Source organism: Neomonachus schauinslandi, chromosome 2, assembly GCF_002201575.2.
Source record: "Neomonachus schauinslandi chromosome 2, ASM220157v2, whole genome shotgun sequence".
Lineage (NCBI taxonomy): Eukaryota > Metazoa > Chordata > Mammalia > Carnivora > Phocidae > Neomonachus > Neomonachus schauinslandi.
Window position 1 is genome coordinate 48,813,687 of NC_058404.1, and position 24,057 is coordinate 48,837,743.

At 47.9% G+C, this 24,057-nt stretch overlaps 1 protein-coding gene across 3 annotated transcripts in view; it reads left to right on the forward strand.

The window, feature by feature from the left end:
• Positions 1-24,057, forward strand: part of PTK2B (protein tyrosine kinase 2 beta) — a 126,029-nt gene that overhangs the window by 51,188 nt on the left and 50,784 nt on the right. For all 3 annotated transcript variants that reach the window (XM_021698913.2, XM_021698914.2, XM_021698915.2), the window contains exon 2: positions 13,998-14,241. In XM_021698913.2, coding sequence (XP_021554588.1) covers positions 14,035-14,241 — 207 coding nt within the window. In that variant the 5' untranslated portion in view covers positions 13,998-14,034. The remainder of the gene's footprint in view (positions 1-13,997; positions 14,242-24,057) is intronic.

The window sequence follows — 24,057 nt, forward strand, 5'->3', positions numbered from 1 at the left end:
GAAGCTTCCTGGTCGAGCAGAGGACTCAAAGGAACCTGACTGAAATTTGGTCAAGGAGAGAGTCTTTGTCAATATATATACTGACACGTGAGCACACAACCAGGGTGAGGAAACCATGGGACCAGGTGCTGTTTGAGACCATATTGCAGATCCAACAGTCTAGTCTTGTCATGATTAGAATCTAGAGCCCCAAAGGACAGTACCCTGGGGGTGTCTATGGGCCGAGTGAGACCACCTTCACAGGCAGCCCGGGACCCTGCATCACTGCAGGGTGTGGGGGTAAAGAGCCCCAGCTCTGCTCTCTACTTGCTGTGTGGCCTTCTGGAAGTCACTCGGCTCAGCCTCACCTCCCTCATCCGTGGGATGGATGATAAGAGTACCTACATTTTAAGTGTGTTATGAGGATTGAATGGGCTCATCGTGCATGTAAGGTGTTGGCCCAGGGTCAGTCTAGGGAAATGCTACTAGTTCTCGGAAGTGAGCCCCTCGGTGTGCGTGCAGAGGTGGAGGAAGGAAGAGGGCACACACTCAGGGTCCCGGGGGGGGCAAGGCTCCCTGCCGTGCTGTTAGAGGACTGTCTGCAGTTGAAGAGAACTGTCTAGTCCTGGGGCTCTCTTGGCAGATTATATTGGGATATCTCTCTACCCTATTCACCCCCAATCCTGACTGTGGAGGGGATCCAGAAATCTGGAGTTCCAGGGCCTGTTTGCTCTCTAGGCTAGCTTTGGGGCAGAGGATTGGCCCCTCTCCAGGCTACGTGCAGAGCTCAGAAAGGAGGATTGTGTCACACAGGGAGGTCAAGGTGGACGTTGGAGAGAGGGCTGGCTTCTATCTGTACGGAAGTCACTGATTTTTTTCATATATTTAACCAATTTAACAGTCAAAGAACTTAGGATCTTTTGTCTATATGTCATTCTAAATGTAGATGCATTTTTATGTCATTATAATCAGGATGTGAGCTTCATTTCCTGTCACTTCGCATTGTTATACAAATATTTTCATGTATTACCCCTGCTCATATTTTAATCGAGTTTATCATTATTGATATTGCCTAGAATCCCCCCACCCCCCAAGCAGTGCCCTGAGGATTTTGTTCTGATTTTACAATCTCACTCTTATAAATAGTACAGGTATGAACATCTTTGTGCAAATGATCCATGCTCTCCCCGGTTAGATATATGGGGTGCATTTCCCAAGGTTGAGGGACAAGGTCCGTACATGGGAGTTGCTTTATATTTAACCAGCCTGCCTTCAGAAAGCCAGTTCTGAATCACCTGGCAATTGTCCCAGCTTCATTTCAAGGCCATAAACATAAGATTTTTATTCTTTTTCTCTTGGTGTCTTGGCTTTTTTAGTCGATTTGTAGTGGTACCTCAAAGTTGTTGTCATTAGCATTTTTAACTGCTGAGGATTTTTCCATCTATTTTTAATTTCCTCAAGTCTTTTCACACACAGGTGGCATCCTGTTTGCTTGACAGGGTGTCTAAATTGCTGTTTTATCCAATCCACATTAAAATGAAAGCTGATGGCTGTAGGGTGCAGATGGGGGCCATCGTCATGTTTAATGGTTTTGATATCTGTTTACATAAAGCAAATTTGTGTACTGGATTTGCAAAGAGGAGCAGACTGGGGATTGGCAGGTGGAAAAGCTTGTTCAAGAGGATGTTTTAGCTGTTTTCAAGATGGCAATAGATGAGGGAGACAATTGTTAGTACTGGGTTTGTACTTTTTTGCTGAAAAAAAAAGTCAAATTTTTTTATTGTCGATTTCTATGGTTGATTTTTTTTCCTGTTTATTAAATGTGTCCTAAGAGATAACTTAAAAATAAAAGTTGACATTGCCATCATTATTACACATATTAATATGTCAAAGGCTGGTATTCCTTTTCCCACTGCCTGGCTAGAAACTGATGAGCTTACATGTAAGTTTCTGTTTGAGCAGAATAGTGGGGCCACACAGAAAAGCAGTGTTCATCTGAGCTGTTGTCTCTGGCACAGAAATAACCTGGATGTGTGGAGACAAAGCCAGAGCGGGGGACTCCCTGACGGGATTGGAGTTGTCAGCACCAACTTGCATTTGTTCAGTTAAAATAGGAAATCCAAGCTCTGGTCCGGCCTCTGCCACTTAATAAAGGTGAGCCTAGGCAAGCTGCTCAGTCGCTTTTCCTCATCCTCCAAACGGAATGACTTCTGCCTTGGGAGATGTCAGCAAGATAGCAAGAGTGCAAATACTCTGGAAAGTGTGTCATCTGCACAACGTAAAGACCCTCTTCCCTCCTGTCTGTCTGTTGCACGGTTTTTAATCCTTGACTTGGATGAAAGAGTGCAGTCCATCTTTTGCATTGGCAGCCCTACAACCATTTGAAACCAGCAATCCTGTCCTCATTTCCCAGGACTCCACTCTCCCGTCCCTTCTGTGTCATGTGACAGTCCCCAGGCTCCCAGGGCTCTGAATGTCCTTCCCCTAGAATGCGACCTGTCAAACCTCAGGGTCCCTGGGCCAGTAGTGCTGTTGATGGGTCACATCTATGCAGAGCCCCGGGGAAAATCACCGTCCTTATTTTAGGGATTTTCTAATAGCCCCAAAACTGCACTGATCTTTTTGGCAGCCATATCGTGGTGACTAACCATGAGTTCACAGACAGCTTAAACCTCATTTTTGTTTAACCCATGCTGTTGCTAAACCACATCTTCCTCATCCCAGATTAGGGAAGATTTTTTTTTTTAAATCTACATAAAGAACTTCATATTTATCCCATTTTACCAGTTGTGTTTTGTTACACTTGGCATGTCTTACCAACCTATTGCAGATTTCAGGGGTCCTTTATGGCCTGCAATTAAAGTCACAATCTCTCCCCATCCTGTGCTTAACTTGGAGCATCTTGTCTGATAACCACAAACTCTTTAATGCCAAATGAAAAGGTGTGAACAAAGGCCAGTTAAAATAGCAGTCGGTCCCCAAGTGAATATAGATGCTCGATCAGTAGTCGATGAAGAAACCATTTGACTGCTAATGAATTCATCTGCTCATCATCTGCACTCCTCATTAACCTCTCAAGAAAATGGGGAAGAACTCAGTCAATGCCCAGCTGAAGCGTTGATTTGTCACGGTACCAAATTTCCCGGCTCAAAGACCAACTCTGTAATGCACACAGACAGGGAAATGAGATTAGCTGGAGTCGAAGGCTGGGAAAGAGTTGAGATCATGACTCAAAGTGGAGAAGCTGGGAAAGAATTTAGTTTAGGGTTAGAGATGACAAAGAATGTGGTTTTGAAAATTACAACCTTTAGGAGACTGGACAATAACAGAAGTTCCTTGGAGGGAGAAGCACATCTTAAAACTCCAGGCTTCTGGAACAGAATAGAGAGCCCAGAAATGGGCCCTCAACTCCATGGTCAACTCATCTTTGACAAAGCAGGAAAGAATGTCCAATGGAAAAAAGACAGTCTCTTCAACAAATGGTGTTGGGATTATTGGACAGCCACATGCAGAAGAATGAAACTGGACCATTTCCTTACACCACATACAAAAATAGACTCAAAATGGTTGAAAGACCTCAGTGTGAGACAGGAGTCCATCAAAATCCTAAAGGAGAACACAGGCAGCAACCTCTTCGACCTCAGCCGCAGCAACTTCTTCCTAGAAACATCGCTGAAGGCAAGGGAAGCAAGGGCAAAAATGAACTATTGGGACTTCATCAAGATAAAAAGCTTTTGCACAGCAAAAGAAACAGTCAACAAAACCAAAAGACAACCGACAGAATGGGAGAAGATATTTGCAAATGACATATCAGATAAAGGGCTAGTATCCAAAATCTATAAAGAACTTCTTAAACTCAACACCCAAAGAACAAATGATCCAATCAAGAAATGGGCAGAAGACATGAACAGACATTTTTCCAAAGAAGACATCCAAATGGCCAACAGACACATGAAAAAGTGCTCCACATCACTCGGCATCAGGGAAATCCAAATCAAAACCTCAGTGAGATACCACCTCACACCAGTCAGAATGGCTAAAATTAACAAGTCAGGAAACAACAGGTATTGGCGGGGATGAGGAGAAAGGGGAACCCTCCTACACTGTTGGTGGGAATGCAAGCTGGTGCAGCCACTCTGGAAAACAGTATGGAGGTTCCTCAAAAAGTTGAAAATAGAGCTACCATATGATCCAGCAATTGCACTACTGGGTATTTACCCCAAAGATACAAATGTAGGGATCTGAAGGGGTACGTGTACCCCGATGTTTATAGCAGCAATGTCCACAATAGCCAAACTGTGGAAAGAGCCAAGATGTCCATTGACAGATGAATGGATAAAGAAGATATCCATTGGTATATATATACAATGGAATATTATGCAGCCATCAAAAGGAATGAGATTTTGCCATTTGCAACAACGTGGATGAAACTGGAGAGTGTTATGCTGAGAGAAATAAGTCAATCAGAGAAAGACATGTATCATATGACCTCACTGATATGAGGAATTCTTTTTTTTTTTTTTTAAAGATTTTTGTATTTATTTATTCATGAGAGACAGAGAGAAACAGAGGGAGAAGCAGACTCCCCGCCGAGCAGGGAGCCCGATGCGGGACTCGATCCCAGGACCCTAGGATCATGACCTGAGCCGAAGGCAGACGCCTAACCATCTGAGCCACCCAGGCGCCCGATATGAGGAATTCTTAATCTCAGGAAACAAACGGAGGGTTGCTGGTGTGGGGGGTGGGGTGGGAGGGATGGGGTGGCTGGGTGATGGACACTGGGGAGGGTATGTGCTCTGGTAAGCACTGTGAATTGTGCAAGACTGTTGAATCTCAGATCTGTACCTCTGAAACAAATAATGCAATATATGTTAAGGAAAAAAAAGAAGAAGAAGAAGATAGCAGGAAGGGAAGAATGAAGGAGGGGAAATCGGAGGGGGAGATGAATCATGAGAGACTATGGACACTGAGAAACAAACTGAGGGTTCTAGAGGGGAGGGGGGTGGGAGGATGGGTTAGCCTGGTGATGGGTCTTAAAGAGGGCACGTTCTGCATGGAGCACTGGGTGTTATACGCAAACAATGAATCATGGAACACTACATCAAAAACTAATGATGTAATGTATGGTGATTAACATAATAATTAAAAAAAAAAAACTCCAGGCTTCTGGACACCTCGTATGTTGCTGTCCTGAGTGCTGGACTGGGGAGACTGCCGGACCAGACGTGGAGGGTCGAGGGTCAGGTCGGAGGCAGGCTGGAGGCAGGTCCTCGGAAATGTGCCCCCCAGCCCCTGCCCAGCTACCGTTCAGGCCGCGGTGTGCCAGAATCAGCTCTCACTAGCTGATGGCACCCATTTGTCCCCAAGGGCCCTTTCCGCAAAGTCACATCGACAGCTTGAAATCAGCCATGAAGGCACTTACACCAGGGAAATAGGCAAAGGCTCCAGGTTGGGTCACCCTTCCCCTGCATCCCCGGTTGTGAACCGCGGACCCGGGTGCATCATCAGAACGGCCCCGCTGCCTCCCAGCTCACACCTGTGCTTCGTCCTCTAGCCCGAATTTTATCTTTTAAATGAAAACCTGCTTCTCCACAGGGTGAAGTTCAAATTCCTTAGCGTGTTGCCACCATCTCGTCTCACTTCCCAACACCCTTCGCCACCCTCCTCACCACTGTTATGCCCTGTCACACGGTTTCTGATCTTGCTGTGTCCCCTTTTCCTGAGATCCTGGGGCCCCCTGAGCCAGGGTTCTTCCGTGCTCCTCAAGCACCAAGTGTGGACCCCTATTAGATCCCATACCAGGCTGTGGCTGTATTGTGTTCATCTTTTTCCTCTTTACTGGATTATGAGTCTCTGCTGGACAGAGACCCTCTTCCCTCTTCTGTTTAGCTGCGTTATGTCTGGAGTCTGGCATGCCTCCTAAAACATAGGAAGGCAGAAAGGTGTGGGGGGGGGGGGGGAGGCGGAGGAAGAAAGGAAAGGAGGGAGGGAGGAGGAAGGGAGGAAGGAGGGACAAAAGCAGGCCAGCCAAAATCACTCATGAACTGGCAAATAAGGAGCAAGGTGCCGGGGATTTTCGCAAGGGTTGGGGGAGCAGTGGAGCCCAGAGGGTACACAGGAGGTCTGCCTAGCTCTAGGAATCAAAGTCCTTGAAGTAGGAAGGAGAACAGGAACAAGGAAGGATGGGGTCACGCATCTCTTTGCTCCCCTTCTGCCACCCTGACCGCCAGCCCCACGTCAACTGGCCTCTGGGTTGGTAGGTGCTGACAACAGAACACTCCTGAGTGGGTGACGTGCGTGGGGGTGGCGAGCTGAAAATGTGCCAGAGTCTCAGTAAATGCTTTTTGAATTACATTGAATTACAGCTGGGGGATAATTACCACCTTTCTGGTTCCTTCCTTCGAGAGGTAATGGGGAGGGATGCTCGGAGCGGAGGGGAAGGGCTTAACCAAGTAACGGATTGGGGGGCCTGGAGCGGGCACCACGCCGGCCCCGCAGGAAGTGGGGGCTGAAAGGGCTTGGGCTCTGGAGGCGGGGGGTGCACCGCGTGGCCCCAGCAGGGCCCAGCTCGCCCAGAAACGCAAGCCTGGCTCCCTGAGACAGCGAGGTCACTGCCAATTAATTAAGTGGCTGCTCTCAGCAGGTCTTTGCAGAGGACAGGCCTGTGTTCCCCATTCCGTTGATGTGGAAACAGCAAGAGGAAGTGACTCAGAGACAGAGTGGAAATAAAGCATGTGTCTCGTGACTTGCTCGCTTCTGCTAGATCCAAAGGGCTTACATTGTGACAGTCTCTCGTGACGCTTCCTTCCACGCTTCTGTGGTGTTCTCAGGACAGACGAGGGCCCTGTGTGTGTGCGCAGAGAGCGGGAGATAGGGCTGAGCTTTCCAGGTGGGCAGGCGGATGGAGGAAAGTGGCTGTTGGCACAAAGGCAGCATCAGAACTGTGGAGGCGGAAGGAGCCAATCCCGGACTCACTAGGCCGGTCTAGTGTTTGGCAAGTAGGGACTGGTATGGAGTTTCTGGTTCTTTCTTCTGCCAAGTCACAGGCCCTTAAAAAAATACATGTGCCAGGGAGTTTACAGAAGTAATCTCTGATTCTCCAGAAAATTCTGCAGGATAGGTAATGTTAGCCCCAGCCCCCAAGAGAGGAAACTGAAGCTTAGCAAGGTGACCTTGCCCAGGTCACACAAAGGGTCAGCGGCAGAGGTTTGAAGGCCACCACGTTGCCTGACCCTGAGGCGCATGGCGAGCAACACCCCAGACTTACGAGACATGGCAGCCCGAGGACACGAGTTTTCAACCCTGGTTTGATGAGTCAGGTGAGCAGGTGGGTGCACCTTCTCCCTGACAGTATGCCACGTCTCTGACTAATGGTCCCTCCTCATGCTCCCTCAGATCACGGGCAGAACTTCCACTACTCAAGACAATGCATTTTATGCATCCCAGCATCTGCTCCCGCATCTGACTCTCTGAGAGGCCCAGCTTTAATGTCATTTGCCAAAGACTGTCATTGTCGCTTGATAAACAAATGAGTGCTGGAAAACCAACAAAGGTGGAAAGACATAAAGTTAGAATAAAAGCCTGCCCTTCAAAAAGAATACGTTGAGCTTTATGATAAATTCTCTCTAGTGTCCATATTTTTCCCATTTTGCCATGGTCACTGGAAAACATCAGAGGCCATCATCTCCATACCAGCTGCTGTTTGGGAACTCTGACCCATCTGGCCTGATGCCTCCAGGCCTCAGAGCCAGCTGATGGCAGAGCTGGGTACCACCCCCTAAGCCCGGTGGCAGGACACGACACCAGCCCTCTCGTCTTTGGCGATTACTTGCACAAATTTCCTGGTACACAGGATGTGTTCAGTAAAGACAGAACATTACCCAACAATGTCTTCAAGTGCAAGACTGTATTTTTCTGTGATATTGACACCCATGACCCTGTCCTCTTCCCCTGCCGGGAACACAGCCCTGGGCCCAGTGGTAACCCAGAGGATCTGGGTGGGACTTAATCCTGCTTCAGCATCACCTCCTTTCGGCAGGTGAATGTCTTGCCATTCGGGAAGAGTGTCATTTATTTTCTTCCTGAAGACTTCAGGGACTCCGAGATTGTACAGCCTCCCTTACTACCCGTTTCAGGTTTTGGCTGAGACCTTCTTATAGCCAATCAAAACTTTTCCTGTTTTAATTTAAGCCCATTTCCTTGTGTTTGTTGTTCTTTGATTTGGACTTGGGCAGGTCTGGGTTGGGAGGCAAGCTGGAGCCCATGATGGCTCAGAGCCAGGGTTTCCGCTGGTGCTACGGGACCTTCTCTCCTCTGACACTGCTTGCAGGGGCTGGGGCAGGCTGGGATGCAGGGAGGGATCTCCAGGCTGGGGGTCCAGGTCTTGACTGGAAAAAGGGGCAGCACGTTTGGCTCGCAAGTTGAGAGTCAGAGGATTTAGGGATCGTCAAAATACAGAGGCAAGCCAGTGATGAGAAATTCAAGTCATCCGGCAAAATCTGGAGAAATAGACAAGTTCTGTTGTCGGAAACAATAACTAGAGGCAGCGGATTGTTCTCATATCCTCCCAACTCTGTGTTCAGGGGCATATGTTGGTGGCTTGAAATCAGCCAGAGTGGGAATATTTACACCACGGAAATTGGCAAATGCTGCAAATCCGAACTTCCCCCACCGCCCCCCGCCCCCCGCCCCCCCGGAGAGCCATTGGCAGGGGGAACAAGATATGGGGAATACAAATAATCAGACAAGATTTTGGAAAATAGGCAAGTGATAACCATGATGGTAAAGCCTTTTGTCTGTGCTCAGCTTTATTGCTTATAATGAATTTTTGCTTATGTTTTTGCATTTCATCTTCACAAACCCTCTATAAGGAAAACAGGGCAGGTAGCATTACCCCCATTTTATAGGTGAGGCAGATGAGGCCAAGAGAGGCTCAGTAACTGGCCCAAGGTTTTAGAGCTAGCCAGAAAATGAGCTGGCAGAGGGACAGTGAGAGAAGCCTGCAAGTGAGGTCAAGGGCTATGATCTCCAAGACCCCAAAGACAGGTGTCTGAGGTGCTCCTTACATGACACGTTTCAGTTACTCTGCTCCAGAGAGTTTGGGGGGATCAGTTGGCAGTCCATTGCAGACCAGTGCTGACAGATGGGAATTTGGGGTGCCCTTGAGGAAGTTGCCATGTGCCCATGAAGATGTAGCACCACCTTTCTGGGCCCTCGTCTTTTAACCAAACACGTGAGTCCCTCCCCGCCCCCCGCCCCCCAGGAATTCTCATGACCAAGTCCTAGACTGGGAAGGGTAATGCTTCCTAAGCCAGAGGACCTCAGGATTCTTCACAGACTGGGGATAGTCAGTGCTGAGTTGACACATTCCTCCTTCCGTGAGTCTGTGCCAATCCCAGTAGTATCAAGAGATACCACCTTCTTCGAAGGCAGATGGGAAAGTGGGAAAAACTTTGCACTTGGATTCAAACCTTCTCTGAGATCCAAGTTGGCTACTCAACAAGCAGGAATCCTTGACCAGATGGCTTACACTTTGTTATGTTTTCTCATCTGTATAATGGGCATACTCATCCCTTCCCATCTCCAAGGATGGTGGTATAAGGCACTTACATTTTTGGAATAGGTAGGTAGCCAGAGGTTACTGCTATGAAGGATTAAAGGCAGACCTACGGGGCTTAACCTCAGGCTGAAGGTGGAAGTACGCTGGGGCTCCTGGGTGGCGCAGTTGGTTAAGCATCCAACTCTTGGTTTTGGCTCAGGTCATGATCTTAGGGTTGTGAGATCGAGCCCTGTGTTGGGCTCCACACTTAGCAGCACAGAGTCTGCTTAAGATTCTCTCTCTCCCTCTGCTCCGCCCCACCCCCATCCCCATGCACACACTCTTTCTCTCTCTCTCTCTCTAAAGTAAATAAATAAATCTTAAAAAAAAAAAAAGTAGCTCCTGAGTGACCAAAATGATTTTGCAAAGATATTTCAACTGGAGTCACGTTGACCACTAGGAATGATGGCCCCTGAACCAAGGGCCTGGAAAAATTGATGAAGATAAGAAACCAGGGTCCTCCAGGCATATTGGCGATGGTCAATGCATTAGTCTGGGTGGGCTGTGTCAGTCCAATGTAGACTATGAATGTTTCTCTTTGCTCAGGGTAGAGGTGGGGGCTAGCTCCCGAGTTCCTGAGAGGGCTGGAGAGGGGGGTCAACGATCCCACTATGGTTTCTCATCATTACATTTTTTTCTTAATAGACTTTTTTTTTGGCCCAGTATTATGTTCACAGCAAAAGTGAGAGGAAGGTCCGGAGATTTCCCATATACCCCCACTCACACACATGCACGGCCTCCCCCACTGTGGACACCCCCCACCAGAGTGGGACATTTACTACGATAGATGAACCTACATTTCACATCGCTATCACCCAGAATCCATAGTTTACGTTAATGTTCACTCTTGATGCTTACACTCCATGAGTTTGGACAAATGTATAATGACAGGTATCCATTAGGATAATATCACACAGGGCGGATTTGCAGTGCCCTAAAAATCCTCTGTGCTCTACCTATTCATCGCTTCTTTCCTCCCAGCCCCTGGAAATCACTGATCTTTCTACTGTCTCTGTAGTTTTTCCAGAATGTCATGTAGTTGGAACCATACAGTATGCAGCCTTTTCAGATTGGCTTCTTTCGTTAGATGCATTTAAGTTTCCTCCCCTTCTTGGGGCGCCTGGGTGGCTCAGATGGTTAAGTTTCCTCCCCTTTTTTTCATGGCTTGATAGAACATATCTTTTTAGCACTGAATAATATTCCATCGTCTGGATGTACCACAGATTATTTACCCATTCACCTACTGAAGGACATCTTGGTTGCTTCTAAGTTTTGGTGTTATGAATAAAGCTGCTATAAACATCCATGTGTAGGTTTTTGTGTGGACATAAGTTTTCAACTCCTTTGGGTAAATACGAAGGAGCACTATTGCTGGATCGTATGGTAAGAATATGTTTCGTTTTGTAAGTAACCATCCAACTGTCTTCCAAAGTTTGCACCAATTGAACGAGAGTTCCTCTTGCTCCATGTCCTCATCACGTGCTTACATCCTCTTGTCTGCTCGAATTTGAAAGCGCCACATTTCATGGTGCCACTGGCTGAAGCCCCTAAAAGCTCCACGGGGGTCCAACCCCTTTCCCCCTGCCAGACATTGCTCTGGCCTCTGTCCCCAGCAAAGATTTCTAAGTCACCTGCTCTATCTCTGCCCCTCGTTCTGCCTGCCAGAGAGGGCTTACCTGCTTCGCTCTTCAGCCAATGGCACACATAATATGTGAAAATGGGGGCTCCCAAGTTGCACCAGATCTTTTGACTTTTACTGACATGTTATTTCTACTTAACACTCCTCTCTCAAACTTTTCCCCAGTGTTTCAGGGAGTCCCTGGGGTGCCCCCTGTGTGCTCACTAGCATCAGCACTCTTTGGATGAGAATGCTGTCTGGACCGGGGGCACCTCCTGAATGGCACCCCATCCCCTTCATTGTGGATGCCCAGAAGCCATGTGGTGTAACTTGCAGATGTGGGCATAGCCCTGCTCCCCAGCTCTGAGTCCACGTCCCCACTGGTCAGCATGACAGCACTGATTGTGCCCCTGGTTTCTAAATGCCTTTGGAACATAGGCCCTGTGACTTCCATCTGGTATATGGGGATGGATGCCATGTGCCACTCCATTTCCTTCCTATCCCAACACCTGTTTTGCAAAACTGTGTCATGAAGCCCCTGCCTGAAAACTAGTTCATACAAACAGATCCCCAGGGGTCACAGGCCCCTGGCTCAATAGACAGACACAGCAGTTCCTGAGTCTGGGACCAATTACGTATATGTCTGGTGCTGAGCGTGCCCATGCGCACGAGTGTGTGTGTGCATGTGCCTATCTCTACGACCAGAGTGTATACTCTTTAGGGGCGGGACACCCTACCCTCATCTTTACATCCTATAGCAGATCTGTCATCATCCCATCTAATACCCCTTGGGCCTTGACATTCCAGTATTCTCCTGCTTACTTCTGCCTACCAGCATCTGCATCTTTTTGCCTGAGGACTTTCTCTGGCTCCCGAGTCCAATCTGCCCTTGTGCAGAACTGGCTGGAAATGCTGGGAATGACGGCTGTAAGAGGGGCGTATAAATACCCCAGAAACCCCCTCCCCTCCCCTCCCTGGGTGGAGTAGCTCCGCAGCACGTCCTGGCTCCCAGAGTTCCCAGCAGGACTGCCCTGCAGCTGCCCAAGTGGTAACTCTATTGCTAACCCTCCTTTGGCTGCCTTCCCTTCCCCGTCACGCATTTCCCCCCTCCTCAGTGGGCTTCCTGGGGTTGCTTCTCAAGCTATTTCCTCTGGACTCCTTCTTCAGGGTGTGAGGAAACTGAGATACACGCTCAGCATCTAGCAGAGTATTGGCACACAGGACATGTTCAGTCGATATTTATTGAAAAATGGCATGGATACTTCTAGAATATATATATTAGCCTCTAAAATAAAGCCAACTGGATATTCTTTTCTCCAACTGTCTTGTCCCAAATTCTGGACTCAGACTGGTGCTGTGCCCATTGTCTGCCTGCCCCTGATGGAAGGGGCATGCCCTGCTCCTTCCCTGGCCCTCACAGCATCTCCTTCATGCCCTCATAATACACACCGCCTGTTGAAAAGGAACAGCTCCTCGTAGCCAATGACTGTCTCCATCTTCCCTTCTGGTGTCCAGCACAGTGTGAACGGGTGAACATAACTGGTTCCACTTCTAAAATATTTGCCTCTACATCTGTGTTCACATTCCAGCTCCATCCTTTGGCCCCCAGCTCCTGGTCTAACACGGTCCCCCTAGAGCCTCAGTCTCTTGTTAGAAAGGAGATCATTTTTCTGTAAGAATGGATTCAGAATGAGAGCTAAGGTTAGTCTAGAGAGGTGGCCCCCAGGCCCAGGCTAAATGTTAGAAAAATCCTTGGAAACATAAAAATACCAATGCCAGGCCTCCCCACACGCCAACTCCGAGGCCATCTCTGGTCACAGGGCCTGGATTTAGGCTTTCTTAAAAGCTTCCCGGGGTGGGGCGGGGGGTCCTAATGTGGAGCCAAGCTTGACACCACGAGTCATCAGATAAAACTTCCTACTGTTTCCTTGGGGCGCTCCTGCTTTAGACCAGTGGGGAGTAAACCCCACAGGGTTGAGTTGGATCAAGAGGACAGGACCCATTTTGTGGGGACTCAGGGAGAACTGAAGATTCCTGGAATTCTTATCGTCGATATAAGTGTCAACCAAACTGTCATCCAAACTGGGCTGGGTGTTCTAGGGGGCCCAGCCCAACCCTCTCCCACCTGACAGAAAGACCTCCCAAATTGGGCTGCAGGAGTGCTGTCCCGCTTGAATCCTCCTGTGTGCCATGAATGATGTGCTATAGGATGAGTTCCTGTGGGACCGAGGCCTCCTGCCCCAAAAGTTCGGGCTGGCAGCCGCGGGTGGGGGCAGACAAAGCCATCAGCTGATGGACTGGCCCCCCACCTGGGCCATTTCCTGCCTTGTCCATTCCAGCTCCCTCCAGGCCACCCATTCTCCCCTTTTGCTTCTTCTCTTGTCCCTGTTTCTCTCCTGCTATTTTCTAGTGTCTAACTCTTTGCTTTTTCTGCTCAGCTGTGCCTTGGAACCATGCTGCGGCCGCCCCCTCTCACAGCTGCCTTTGCAAAGTGTGGGCCTCTTGCCTTGGAGCCCAGTGTGGGAGGAGAAATGTGATGGAGAGAGGGGGCTTCTAGAAGAGAAAGCGCACAGCCTGGGAGCTCGAGGGCCGGGTTTCAGACCCGGATGTTTATCCAAACTGCTCCTTTGTGCTTCAGCTTCCCCCGGTCCATAAAGCTGTATGCCTTGAAGGGGAGTTTTTGAGAATGGGGGAATGTGTGGTTTGCTAGGTCCTGGAGCTCGGTGGGTGCCGTCCCTGGGGCACGAGGCATGCGGGCCTCCTCGGACTCACTTCAGGGCTGTCCCTCTGCTGTCTCCACAGGACTGCAATGTGCGGGTGCTAGCTGCCGCCCAAGAGGATGTCTGGGGTGTCCGAGCCCCTGAGCCGAGTGAAGGTGGGCACGTTACGTCGGCCTTCTGAAGGCCCTCCAGAGCCCATGGTGGTGGTGCCAGTCGATGTGGAAAAGGAAGACGTGCGGATCCTCAAGGTCTGCTTCTATAGCAACAGCTTCAACCCTGGGAAGAACTTTAAACTGGTTAAATGCACTGTGCAGACCGAGATCCAGGTAAGTGGGGCAGGCAGGACCTGCTCTCTTCATTTGTCTGTCTCTCCCTCTCCTTCCTGGGCAGCTGGGCAGCCCTCCTTCAGCCTTGCAGGCTCTCCTGCATCCGCTCCCTGGGCTGGGGACACCTGAAGAGACGTTCTTAGCCTGCAAGTCCAGGTCTCCTCTCCAGGACTCTGCAACCAACCTCATGGGGGTAGAGGGGGAGGCAGATTTTAGAGGCTTCATGTGAGCCCCAGATCATTTGCCTTGTCTTTGATTCAACTCATTTCAACTCATTAAAGATTTATGACATTTGGAGCTCTGCGAGGGATGTAAGAGCCTTCACCCTCAAGGAGTATATGCTCTGATAGAATGGGGATTTGAGATATACACAAGTGATTGCATTGAAAATAGAGCAAAAATGTCTTAAGACATGTGCTTGGCACTTAGAGAAAGGAAGTGGGAGGATGATAATGAACTAGAGATGCCCTAGACCAGGTGGATGGTTGCCAGGTCCTTTATGAGGCAAGACTTCCATTGGCTTATTCTCATCCAGGGCCATGGAAACTGTTTTGTGGGTTTGGGTGCCCAACGTCATCACAGCACCTAGATACCGGGAAGCCAGTTCACCTTAAGCAAATCTATAAGAATTTGTCATTAAAAGCAGAGTTACAATACACTGATTGTTTTTTTATTATTATTTATTTGAGAGAGAGAGAGAGCACGCACAAGCAGGGTGAGCGGCAGGCAGAGGGAGAAGCAGGCTTCCCGCTGAGCAGGGAGCCTGACATGGGGCTCAATCCCAGGACCCTGAGATCATGACCTGAGCCAAAGGCAGATGCTTAACCGACTGAGCCACTCAGGTGCCCCTACACTGATTGATTTTAAACACTTGTATTTATTGAACAATTACTATGTACAGCCTAGATCCATCCCTCAGCATGCATTACCTCCTTGGATCCTCCCAACAGCCCCATGAGACAGATACAACGAGGATATCCTTTCCCACCGCCCAAAGTATCCCTTTCTGATGTCCAAGGAAACCAAACAGGTTTTCAAAAGGTGGCTTGATGGATTTATCATTTGAACAAAAGAAGCAGAGGACTTTCAGGAAAACTAACCACATTTGAGAAAGCTGGATGAACTATTTCAAATTCCTTCATCACCAATCCTTCCCCTGTCCCAAAGGTCAGTATCCCTCAAACTCAGGGAGTGTCTCTTCTAGTCGGCAGTCTCTCCACCTGTTCGTCTGTCTCCTTAGCCGTCTTCCATCTATTACAGTGCATGCCGTGCTTCAATACACCAGAGCAGAATGTAATTGATTAGGCCACCGCCTTGGCCAATTATCATAATAGATCATGGTTCGGTTACTCCGTTTCCTGTCATTGATTTGATAAGGGTCTCGTTTGCGCATCTTATGGTTTCAGACATGTAGATAGAGTTGTGCCCTGAGAGTAAGCTCTGGGCACCTTCTTCCTCCCTTCCACGGACGTGTTTTCATATCTTCTTAGCTGTCTACTTCTTGAGACTTCCTTTGGCTATATCATCTTCATAGATAGCTGATGACAACCACTGTGGGTTTTACTAGTTTAATTTTCAGAAGTTAACCTGCTTTCCAAGTTTGGAGGCACCTCCCTGACCTTTTATGCTAAAAACCTGTGAGCATCTAGTTGGCCCAGATTAGGACTTGTTCTACGGAATTACAGTGAAAAAGGACCCAAAAGGATAGGTACTTTCCAAGAGGAGGGAACAGCAAGAACAAAAGCAGGGAGGCTGTTAAACAGTGAGTAGTTCGGTTGGGATAATATGAGTAATATTTAGAAAAGTGTCAAAGTCAAGATCAGAAAGGGAAGTTGATGGCAGATAAGAGAAGACCTAGAATGTTAAGTTGAGAAATTTGGACATGAACAGGCACTCAGGAGAGACACAGTTTTTTTGTTTGTTTGTTTGTTTGTTTTTTTATTCTTATGTTAATCCCCATACATCATTAGTTTTAGATGAAGTGTTCCATGATTCATTGTTTGTGCATAACACCCAGTGCTCCATGCAGAATGTGCCCTCCTCAATACCCACCACCAGGCTAACCCATCCCCCCACCCCCCTCCCCTCTAGAACCCTGTTTGTTTTTCAGAGTCCATCGTCTCTCATGGTTCGTCTACCCCTCCGATTTCCCCCGCTTCATTCTTCCCCTCCCGCTACCTTCTTCTTCTTCTTTTTTTTTTTTCTTAACATATATTGCATTATTTGTTTCAGAGGTACAGATCTGAGATTCAACAGTCTTGCACAGTTCACAGCACTTACCAGAGCACATACCCTCCCCAGTGTCTATCACCCAGTCACCCCATCCTTCCCACCCCACCCCCCACTCCAGCAACCCTCAGTTTGTTTCCTGCAATTAAGAATTCCTCATATCAGTGAGATCATATGATACATGTCTTTCTCTGATTGACTTATTTCACTCAACATAATACCCTCCAGTTCCATCCACGTCGTTGCAAATGGCAAGATCTCATTCCTTTTGATGGCTGCATAATATTCCATTGTATATATATACCACATCTTCTTTATCCATTCATCTGTCGATGGACATCTTGGCTCTTTCCACAGTTTGGCTATTGTGGACATTGCTGCTATAAACATCGGGGTGCACGTACCCCTTCGGATCCCTACTTTTGTATCTTTGGGGTAAATACCCAGTAGTGCAATTGCTGGATCATATGGTAGCTCTATTTTCAACTTTTTGAGGAACCTCCATACTGTTTTCCAGAGTGGCTGCACCAGCTTGCATTCCCACCAACAGTGTAGGAGGGTTCCCCTTTCTCCGCATCCCCGCCAACATCTGTCATTTCCTGACTTGTTAATTTTAGCCATTCTGACTGGTGTGAGGTGGTATCTCATTGAGGTTTTGATTTGGATTTCCCTGATGCCGAGCGATATTGAGCACTTTTTCATGTGTCTGTTGGCCATTTGGAGAGACACAGTTTTTAAGCAGGAGAGAGGCTTTTCTGGAGCTGATGACTTGCTGAGTGCATAAGAGGAAAAAAAATACAGTGGTCCTACAGAAAAGGCAATGAGACCCAAGCTTAAGAAGAGCGGCTAGTACTCAAGGCATTATCTGGGTGTGAGAACAAAGGTGAAAAGAACAAAGAAAGAAATGATAGCCTTCTAAGAAGTTATGTCCAAGCCTTAGATTTTCCTATTTCCAATCTGTCCTTCAGGCAAACAGCCATGGCTTTAAAGCCACCTAGACCCTGAGCCAGATACTGCTCCACCCTTATTGGTTATATGACCGTAGGACCAATACTTGACCACCCTGGCTTCAGTCTCCTCACTTGGGCATTATGCCCACCTGTGGCTATGTTGTAAGGGTTAGAGGTGGTAGATGAGAAGCACCTAGCTTATCATAGGAGCTCCATCATTGAAAGCTATTGATTGCCTGAGTGCTGGGTCATTTCCCCACTCAGGAATCTCCAAGGACTTTTCATTGCTCATAGAATAAAGTTCAAATTGCCTTCTGTTAGTGTGTATCCACATATCTGTCCTATTTTCAAATAGAGAAGTAAGATGATCAGATTGGTGTTTTCAAACAGTATATAATGTTCTGCAAGATGTTAAGAAGTATGTCCAGGAGAATGGGTTTTAGGGTCAAGGAAGTTTGGGAAATGCTTGATTAAACAATTCCAAACAGACCCTTTGTGACAGGACTTCTCAGAACTTTAAATATGCTGATATGCATGGTGGATCACTAAGAAAGGGCCACAGAGGGGATGTTTTCTGAACTAAGCCATTTTTTATTTGCCTAAGAAACCCTTCTTTTTGAAAGGTGGACCACTAGTTCTCTGGAAAATCATTTAAGAATCTGTTTTCCCTAAACTTTGACAGCAGTACAGAAAGGGCAAGAGAAAGGAAAAGCTGGAGACAGGAGATGGATTAGGGAGCTGTGGCCATAGTGTAGGTGGGAAATGATGAGGGCCTGAACTAAGGGAGTGGCATTGGAACAAAGACAAGCAACACATCTGAGTGCATCTAAGGAGGCAGAGTTAAGAGAATTTGATGATTAAATGGAGGTAGGGAGGGAGAGAAAGGAAGGAGAAAAGAATGACTCCAGCTTTTGCTTGGGTAACTGACTGGGTGTTGGGGCCACTCATTGAGATACCAACAGAGACAGGAAGGGCGTTCTGAGATTTCAGCTTTACATGTGTTGTGTTTGAAGTGTTTGTGAAACACCCCCATGGAGGCACACGGGCCTGGAGCTCAGGAGGGAGGAAGGACCCAGTGAGAAGGATTTGGGAGTCATTATGCAATGGATACCATGTGAATGGATGGGATCACCCGCAGAAGGGTAAGTAGAGTAAGTGAAAAAGAGTTGCAATTTGGAAACCCTGGGAAAGCAACTTCTAGGAGGCTGATAGAGAAAAGGGGGCAGATGAGGGAAAAAGAAGAATTATCCAGGGAAAGATGAAAAGAACCAAGAGAACAGGCAACGGACACAAAGGCAGAGGAAATTTTGCGGAAAGAGTGGTTAACGGTGTCAGACGCTCAGAAAGGTCAAGTGAGATAAGGCTAAAAAATAGGTTCATTGGCTTCAGTAACAGGTGCCATGATCTTTTGCTGGGCACGTTCAGTGGAAAGATGGGGGGCAGAAGCCATTGTAAAGTTGGTTGGAGAGTGGAGACAGTGCGTATAACCAACATTTCAGAGAGGTTTTGATCATAAAGGGAAGGAAAGAAGAGAAGGCAAGAGGAACAGTGTTAGCAGCATATTTCCAGCATAAGATATATAGGCAGAAGACAGCAGATGAAAGAATGAGGAAGAGGGAGTTGTCAAGAATGGCAACCCTGGTTCAGGTAGACAGGACCTCGAAGGTCCTGGAATGAGAAGGTACATGGCAGGTTTGAGGCTAAGAGATGCCCAAGTTTGGTTATTTAAACTATGCTAAAAATTTTTAGTTTCATCCATCTTTTGTGGGAAGCCAGTGACATAGTTTAAACATATGAGTGACATGAGATTGCATTTTTAAAGGATCACTTGAGTTACATAGTGAAAAATAGATTGGAAGAAGGCAAGAATGGTTGTGGGGAGATGTTAGGTGGCTGTTGCAGTGATCCAGATAAGAGATGATGGTAACTTAGCCATAAAGGTCACGATGATGATGATCTTAGTGATGATATGTTGATGATGGTGATGGTGGTGGTGATGGTAGTGTTGATAGTGGTGATGATGTTTGTGATGGTATTGGTGGTGAGGGTGGTGGTGATGGTGAGGATTGATGATGATGGTGACGGTGAGGATTGATGGTGGTGGTGGTGGTGGTAATGATAATGATGATAATGATGGTGGGGATGATGATTGTGGTGGTGGTAGTGGTAATGATAGCAGCTAGCCCTTTTGAAAGCACATCATATGTATTATCTTATTGACTTCTCAAAAGAACTCTATGAAGCACATACTAAATTATCTCCATTTCGTATAAGGAAACAAGGTGCAGAGTAGTTCAGCAAATTGCTAGTATTTAGTGGGGGCTGTCTTCAAACCCAGTCAGCCCGCCTCCAGAGCCTGCACTCTTAACCACCATGATCTATGGAGAGAAGTGATTATAACCCAGAGAATTTAGGAGATGTAAATGAAAGGTTTTGCTGATGGACCGGAGATGTGGGAATGAAGAAGAGGGAGGTGTGAAGAATGGCAGCCCTGGTTCAGGTGAACAGGGTCCCCCTCCCTAAGATGAAGAACATTTGAGGAAAAGCCGGTTGGAGAGGGGAGCAGTTCACAAGTTCAGTTTTGGACCTGTCAAGGGCAGTTAAGATGCTCTAACATTTTCACATGAAAATGTAGAGTAGACTTTTTGATACACGATTCTGGAGGAGAGAACGGGTCTGGAGATGGACATTTGAGTGTTGTCAGCGTCTGGGTGGTGGTTGGAGCCCCGGCTATGGGTGGTGAGATCATTAATGAAAGTGTCCTGAATAACGTCATGGTCCATTCCACAAATATTTTGTGGAGTACCCCATGTACCTGGCACGATCCTGGTTATGGCCTGGGGGTATTATCATCATACTCCAAAACAGAACAAGCTTGACATTGACTCACACTGATGAATGAATCTTTACAAGAGGCAAGTGTTCTGACAGGGAGAAGGGGGGGGCTGTGAGAGCATAAAATACAAAAGAGTTTGGTCTAAACGTCAAGGAACATCTTTGCTCTTCAGGGCCCGTTTGTGGATTCTGTGTCCAGCTGCATACAGGTCCAGATCCAGCTTCTGTGCCTGAGACTCTTGGGCCCCTGCCACCCTCTGACTCCTTCCTGTACCCTCCTTCCCTAGCAGGGCTTTGTGCTTTGACAGGTTTTTCTACTTCCAGGTCCTGTCTTCTTTCACCATCCTCCCTGTGCTCAGCTAGCCAAGCACTTGTCCTTCCATAAGAACACGTCTGAAATGCTGACACCCCCACTTAGCTGTGTCTGATTCAGTAGAAGCGACAGAGAATCACTTTTGGCACAGGCCATGGTGTAGCACCTCTCCCAAACAGAGTTACTGCATGTGCACTTGCTGATTTCATGTTTTCCTTCTTACTCTCAACGGCTTTCTATGAGAATGTAATTGCCTTGTGATGTTTTCTCCGGGCTGTTAAAAGCCCTGTAAACAACGCTGGCCCTTGTGCCTAGGATCCCACAGAAATCAGACAGGTGTTGAGGGGAACTGAGCAAGTGCCAGATGAGAAATGTATTTTGCTCTTCTTCATTTTCCATTTCCCTTTTGTTTGAGATTCATAGGAAATTGTGTTTGTTTGGGAGCTCTGAATCTCTGTTGCAAGTGGAGGCTTATATCATTATATCCTTCTCTAACATGCTAATTTGCTTGTCTGAGAAAGAGGTTAAGATAACACTTTGTAAACAACTAGCAGAGTGCTACCCAGACATGCCCACACAGGGCATCTCTCTTTGACTCTTAATAGCTTCTCCTTCATTCCCGTTCTCCCTCTCTCTCTCTCTCTCCTGCTTTCCCCCTCCCTTCCCCTTTCTCCTTCCCTTCCTCTCTCATTCTTTTCCATGTAGGTTGACCTTACATGCTGATTTGTGTCAGACGGTCCTGGTTTACACACCCTGTCCAAAGATGATTACGAACGGTGCTCCTGCCAATCTCAAGAGCATCATGATTCAGAGGATAAATTACATGGTCACCTACTTCTACTTCTAAGTGCCACACTCACTCCTCTCTTTGCCTGGCATACTGACTTGCTGGCTCATGGTGTTTTTCTCTCTCTGGCTGATGTCGGCTGACCCACTCTCTGCATGAGCCTGTCTGTTCATCATGGGACTTCTGTGTCTCACACAGGAGGGCCTCAAGCAGAGAAGTAGGTACTTGTCTGTGATAGGGTGTGGTTAGGAGGGTGCTGGGGGGGGAGGGGAACCCCACCTCCAAAATCCTCTTCCTCGGCTGGCCTCTATCATGCGGAAAAGCCATGTTCAAGATTCATCCTCGTTTTGTCCTGAAGCGTCCCTCTGCTAAGAATCCACATTGACATCCCCAGGAAAGACGGAGCCTGAGCCAACCTTTGCCCTGCCCTTCGCACCAGCTGTGTCCTGCCCCTCAAAGCAAGGCTTCCAGGCTGTGGGGCTGGCCTGTGGTGCTTCTTGCCTGGTGTGTGAGCAAGGCAGAATCCGGCCCCAAGTGAAGCCTGTTCTGCACACACTTGTACTCACTGGCCTCCCCTATAAATCCAGGGGTCATTTTTTTTTTCAAGATTTTATTTATTTGAGAGAGAGAGCGTGGGCATGCACATGATCAGGGGGAGGAGGGGCAGAGGCAGAGGGACAATCAGACTCCCCATTGAGCAGGGAGCCCCATGCGGGGCTCGATCCCAGGACCCTGGGATCATGACCTGAGCCAAAGGCAGATGCTTAACCGACTGAGCCACCCAGGCGCCCCAACAGTAGTCACTATATATACAATACATTGAAGAATATTCTCAGAAAGGCACATTTCAGATCTTGAGACCCATTGTCCCTGGCCGATACTCAATTAGTTTCAAGTTTAAACCTATCACTTAACCAGACACAGGGGGCTATGGACTGAATGTTTCTGTTCCCCTGCAACCCCACACATTCGTATGTTGAAACCCTAACCTCCAGCGGGATGGGATTAGGAGATGAGGCCTTGGGGAGGTGATTAGGTTTAGATGAAGTCATGAAGGTGGGGCCCCCAGGATGAGATTAGTGTCCTTTCAAGAAGAGGAAGAGACCAGAACTCTGCCCGTCATGTGAGGACTCTGCCCGCCATCTGTGAGCCAGGAAGAGAGCTCTCACCAAGAATCGAATCTACTGGCACCTTGATCTTGGACTTCCAGCCCCTGGAACTGTGAGACATAAATGCCTGCAGTCTGCGGCACTCGGTTACATCAGCCCAAATTGACTACAACACGGAGCCAGCAGCTCCATGCACCCAGAGGAGGTCTTCAGCGGGAAGTTCACAGTCTCCAGTTCTTTGTTTCCAGAACAATCCCTGCTGCCCTCCTTCAGATGTCTCTAGGGGCAAGACCACAAGGTTGTGATGCGAGAGGAAGGGAAGGCATGATTACCTGTCCTGGGAAGTTGCTGTTTCTCAAAAAAAGGTTGCCCTAAGAAGAATAAACAGAGCCACGCAAGGCTAGCCCGCCATACGTGAGGACCGTCCCTGAAAACCTGAGGCAGAAAGAGTCCAGCCAGGAGACCACAAATCGTTACCACAGAGCCATTCACAGTGGTATCAAAAAGCAGGCCCGTGGACAAGCACTTCCCCCTTCGTGCACCCCCTCCCCACTTCCTGTGCGTGCCTCCCGGCCGGCGCACCCACCCACAGACACCTGCAGAGGCCAGCGCCAGGCGAACACGCCGAGTTCTGAGCCTCTCTGTACTTATCTGCATGCCTACATTCATTATATCGACAAATTCGCAGGCGGGTGCCTATGCTTACGTTTCTATTTTTTTTTTTTTTTAAGATTTTATTTATTTTTTTTGACAGAGACACAGAGAGAGAGGGAACACAAGCAGGGGGAGTGGGAGAGGGAGAAGCAGGCTCTCCGCTGACCGGAGAGCCCGATGCGGAGCTCGATCCCAGGACCCTGGGATCATGACCTGAGCCGAAGGCAGACGCTTAACGACTGAGCCACCCAGGCGCCCCAAGCTTACGTTTCTATTTTTAATCCTGCAGTTGCGTTGCTGAATGCCCCTGTTAGATAGAGGCTTTTGTCCCATCAAAATGAACGCTCTCAGAGTGATAAGTAATGCTAACTTTTATTATTTTGTTCTTCAGTCCCTTTTTAAAAATTATCCCTTAGGTGTTTTGAGAACTGGGGACTTGTAGAGCTATTGTATTTGTTTCCTAGGGCTGTAGTAACCAATTACCCACAAACCCCGGGGGCTTTAAACAATAGAGATGTGTTCTTTCACGGTTCTGGAGGCCCGAAGTCCCATATGAAAGGGTTGGCGGGACTCGAAGGCAGAATCTTCCCTCGCCTCTTGGGGCTTCTGGGGCTCCAGGCTTCCTTGGCTTAGGGCTGGAGGACTCCAGTGTCTGCCCCTACCTTCATGACCCCTTCTGCTCTCCTCTCCATGTGCCTTTCTTCAGTGTGTCTTTTAGAAGGACACCTGTCATTGAATTTAGGAGCCACCCAGAGAGTCTAGAGTGATCTCCTCTTGAGATCCTTAACTTAAGTACATCGGCAAAGCCCCTTTTTCCAAATGAGGTTGCATTCACAGGTTCTGGGGGTTAGGGCATGGACTATCTTTTTGGGGTCATCATTCAGCCCTTTGCAGCCATCAGTTAGGATCACAGTGTCTGTCGCTGGTACCCCCATTCCG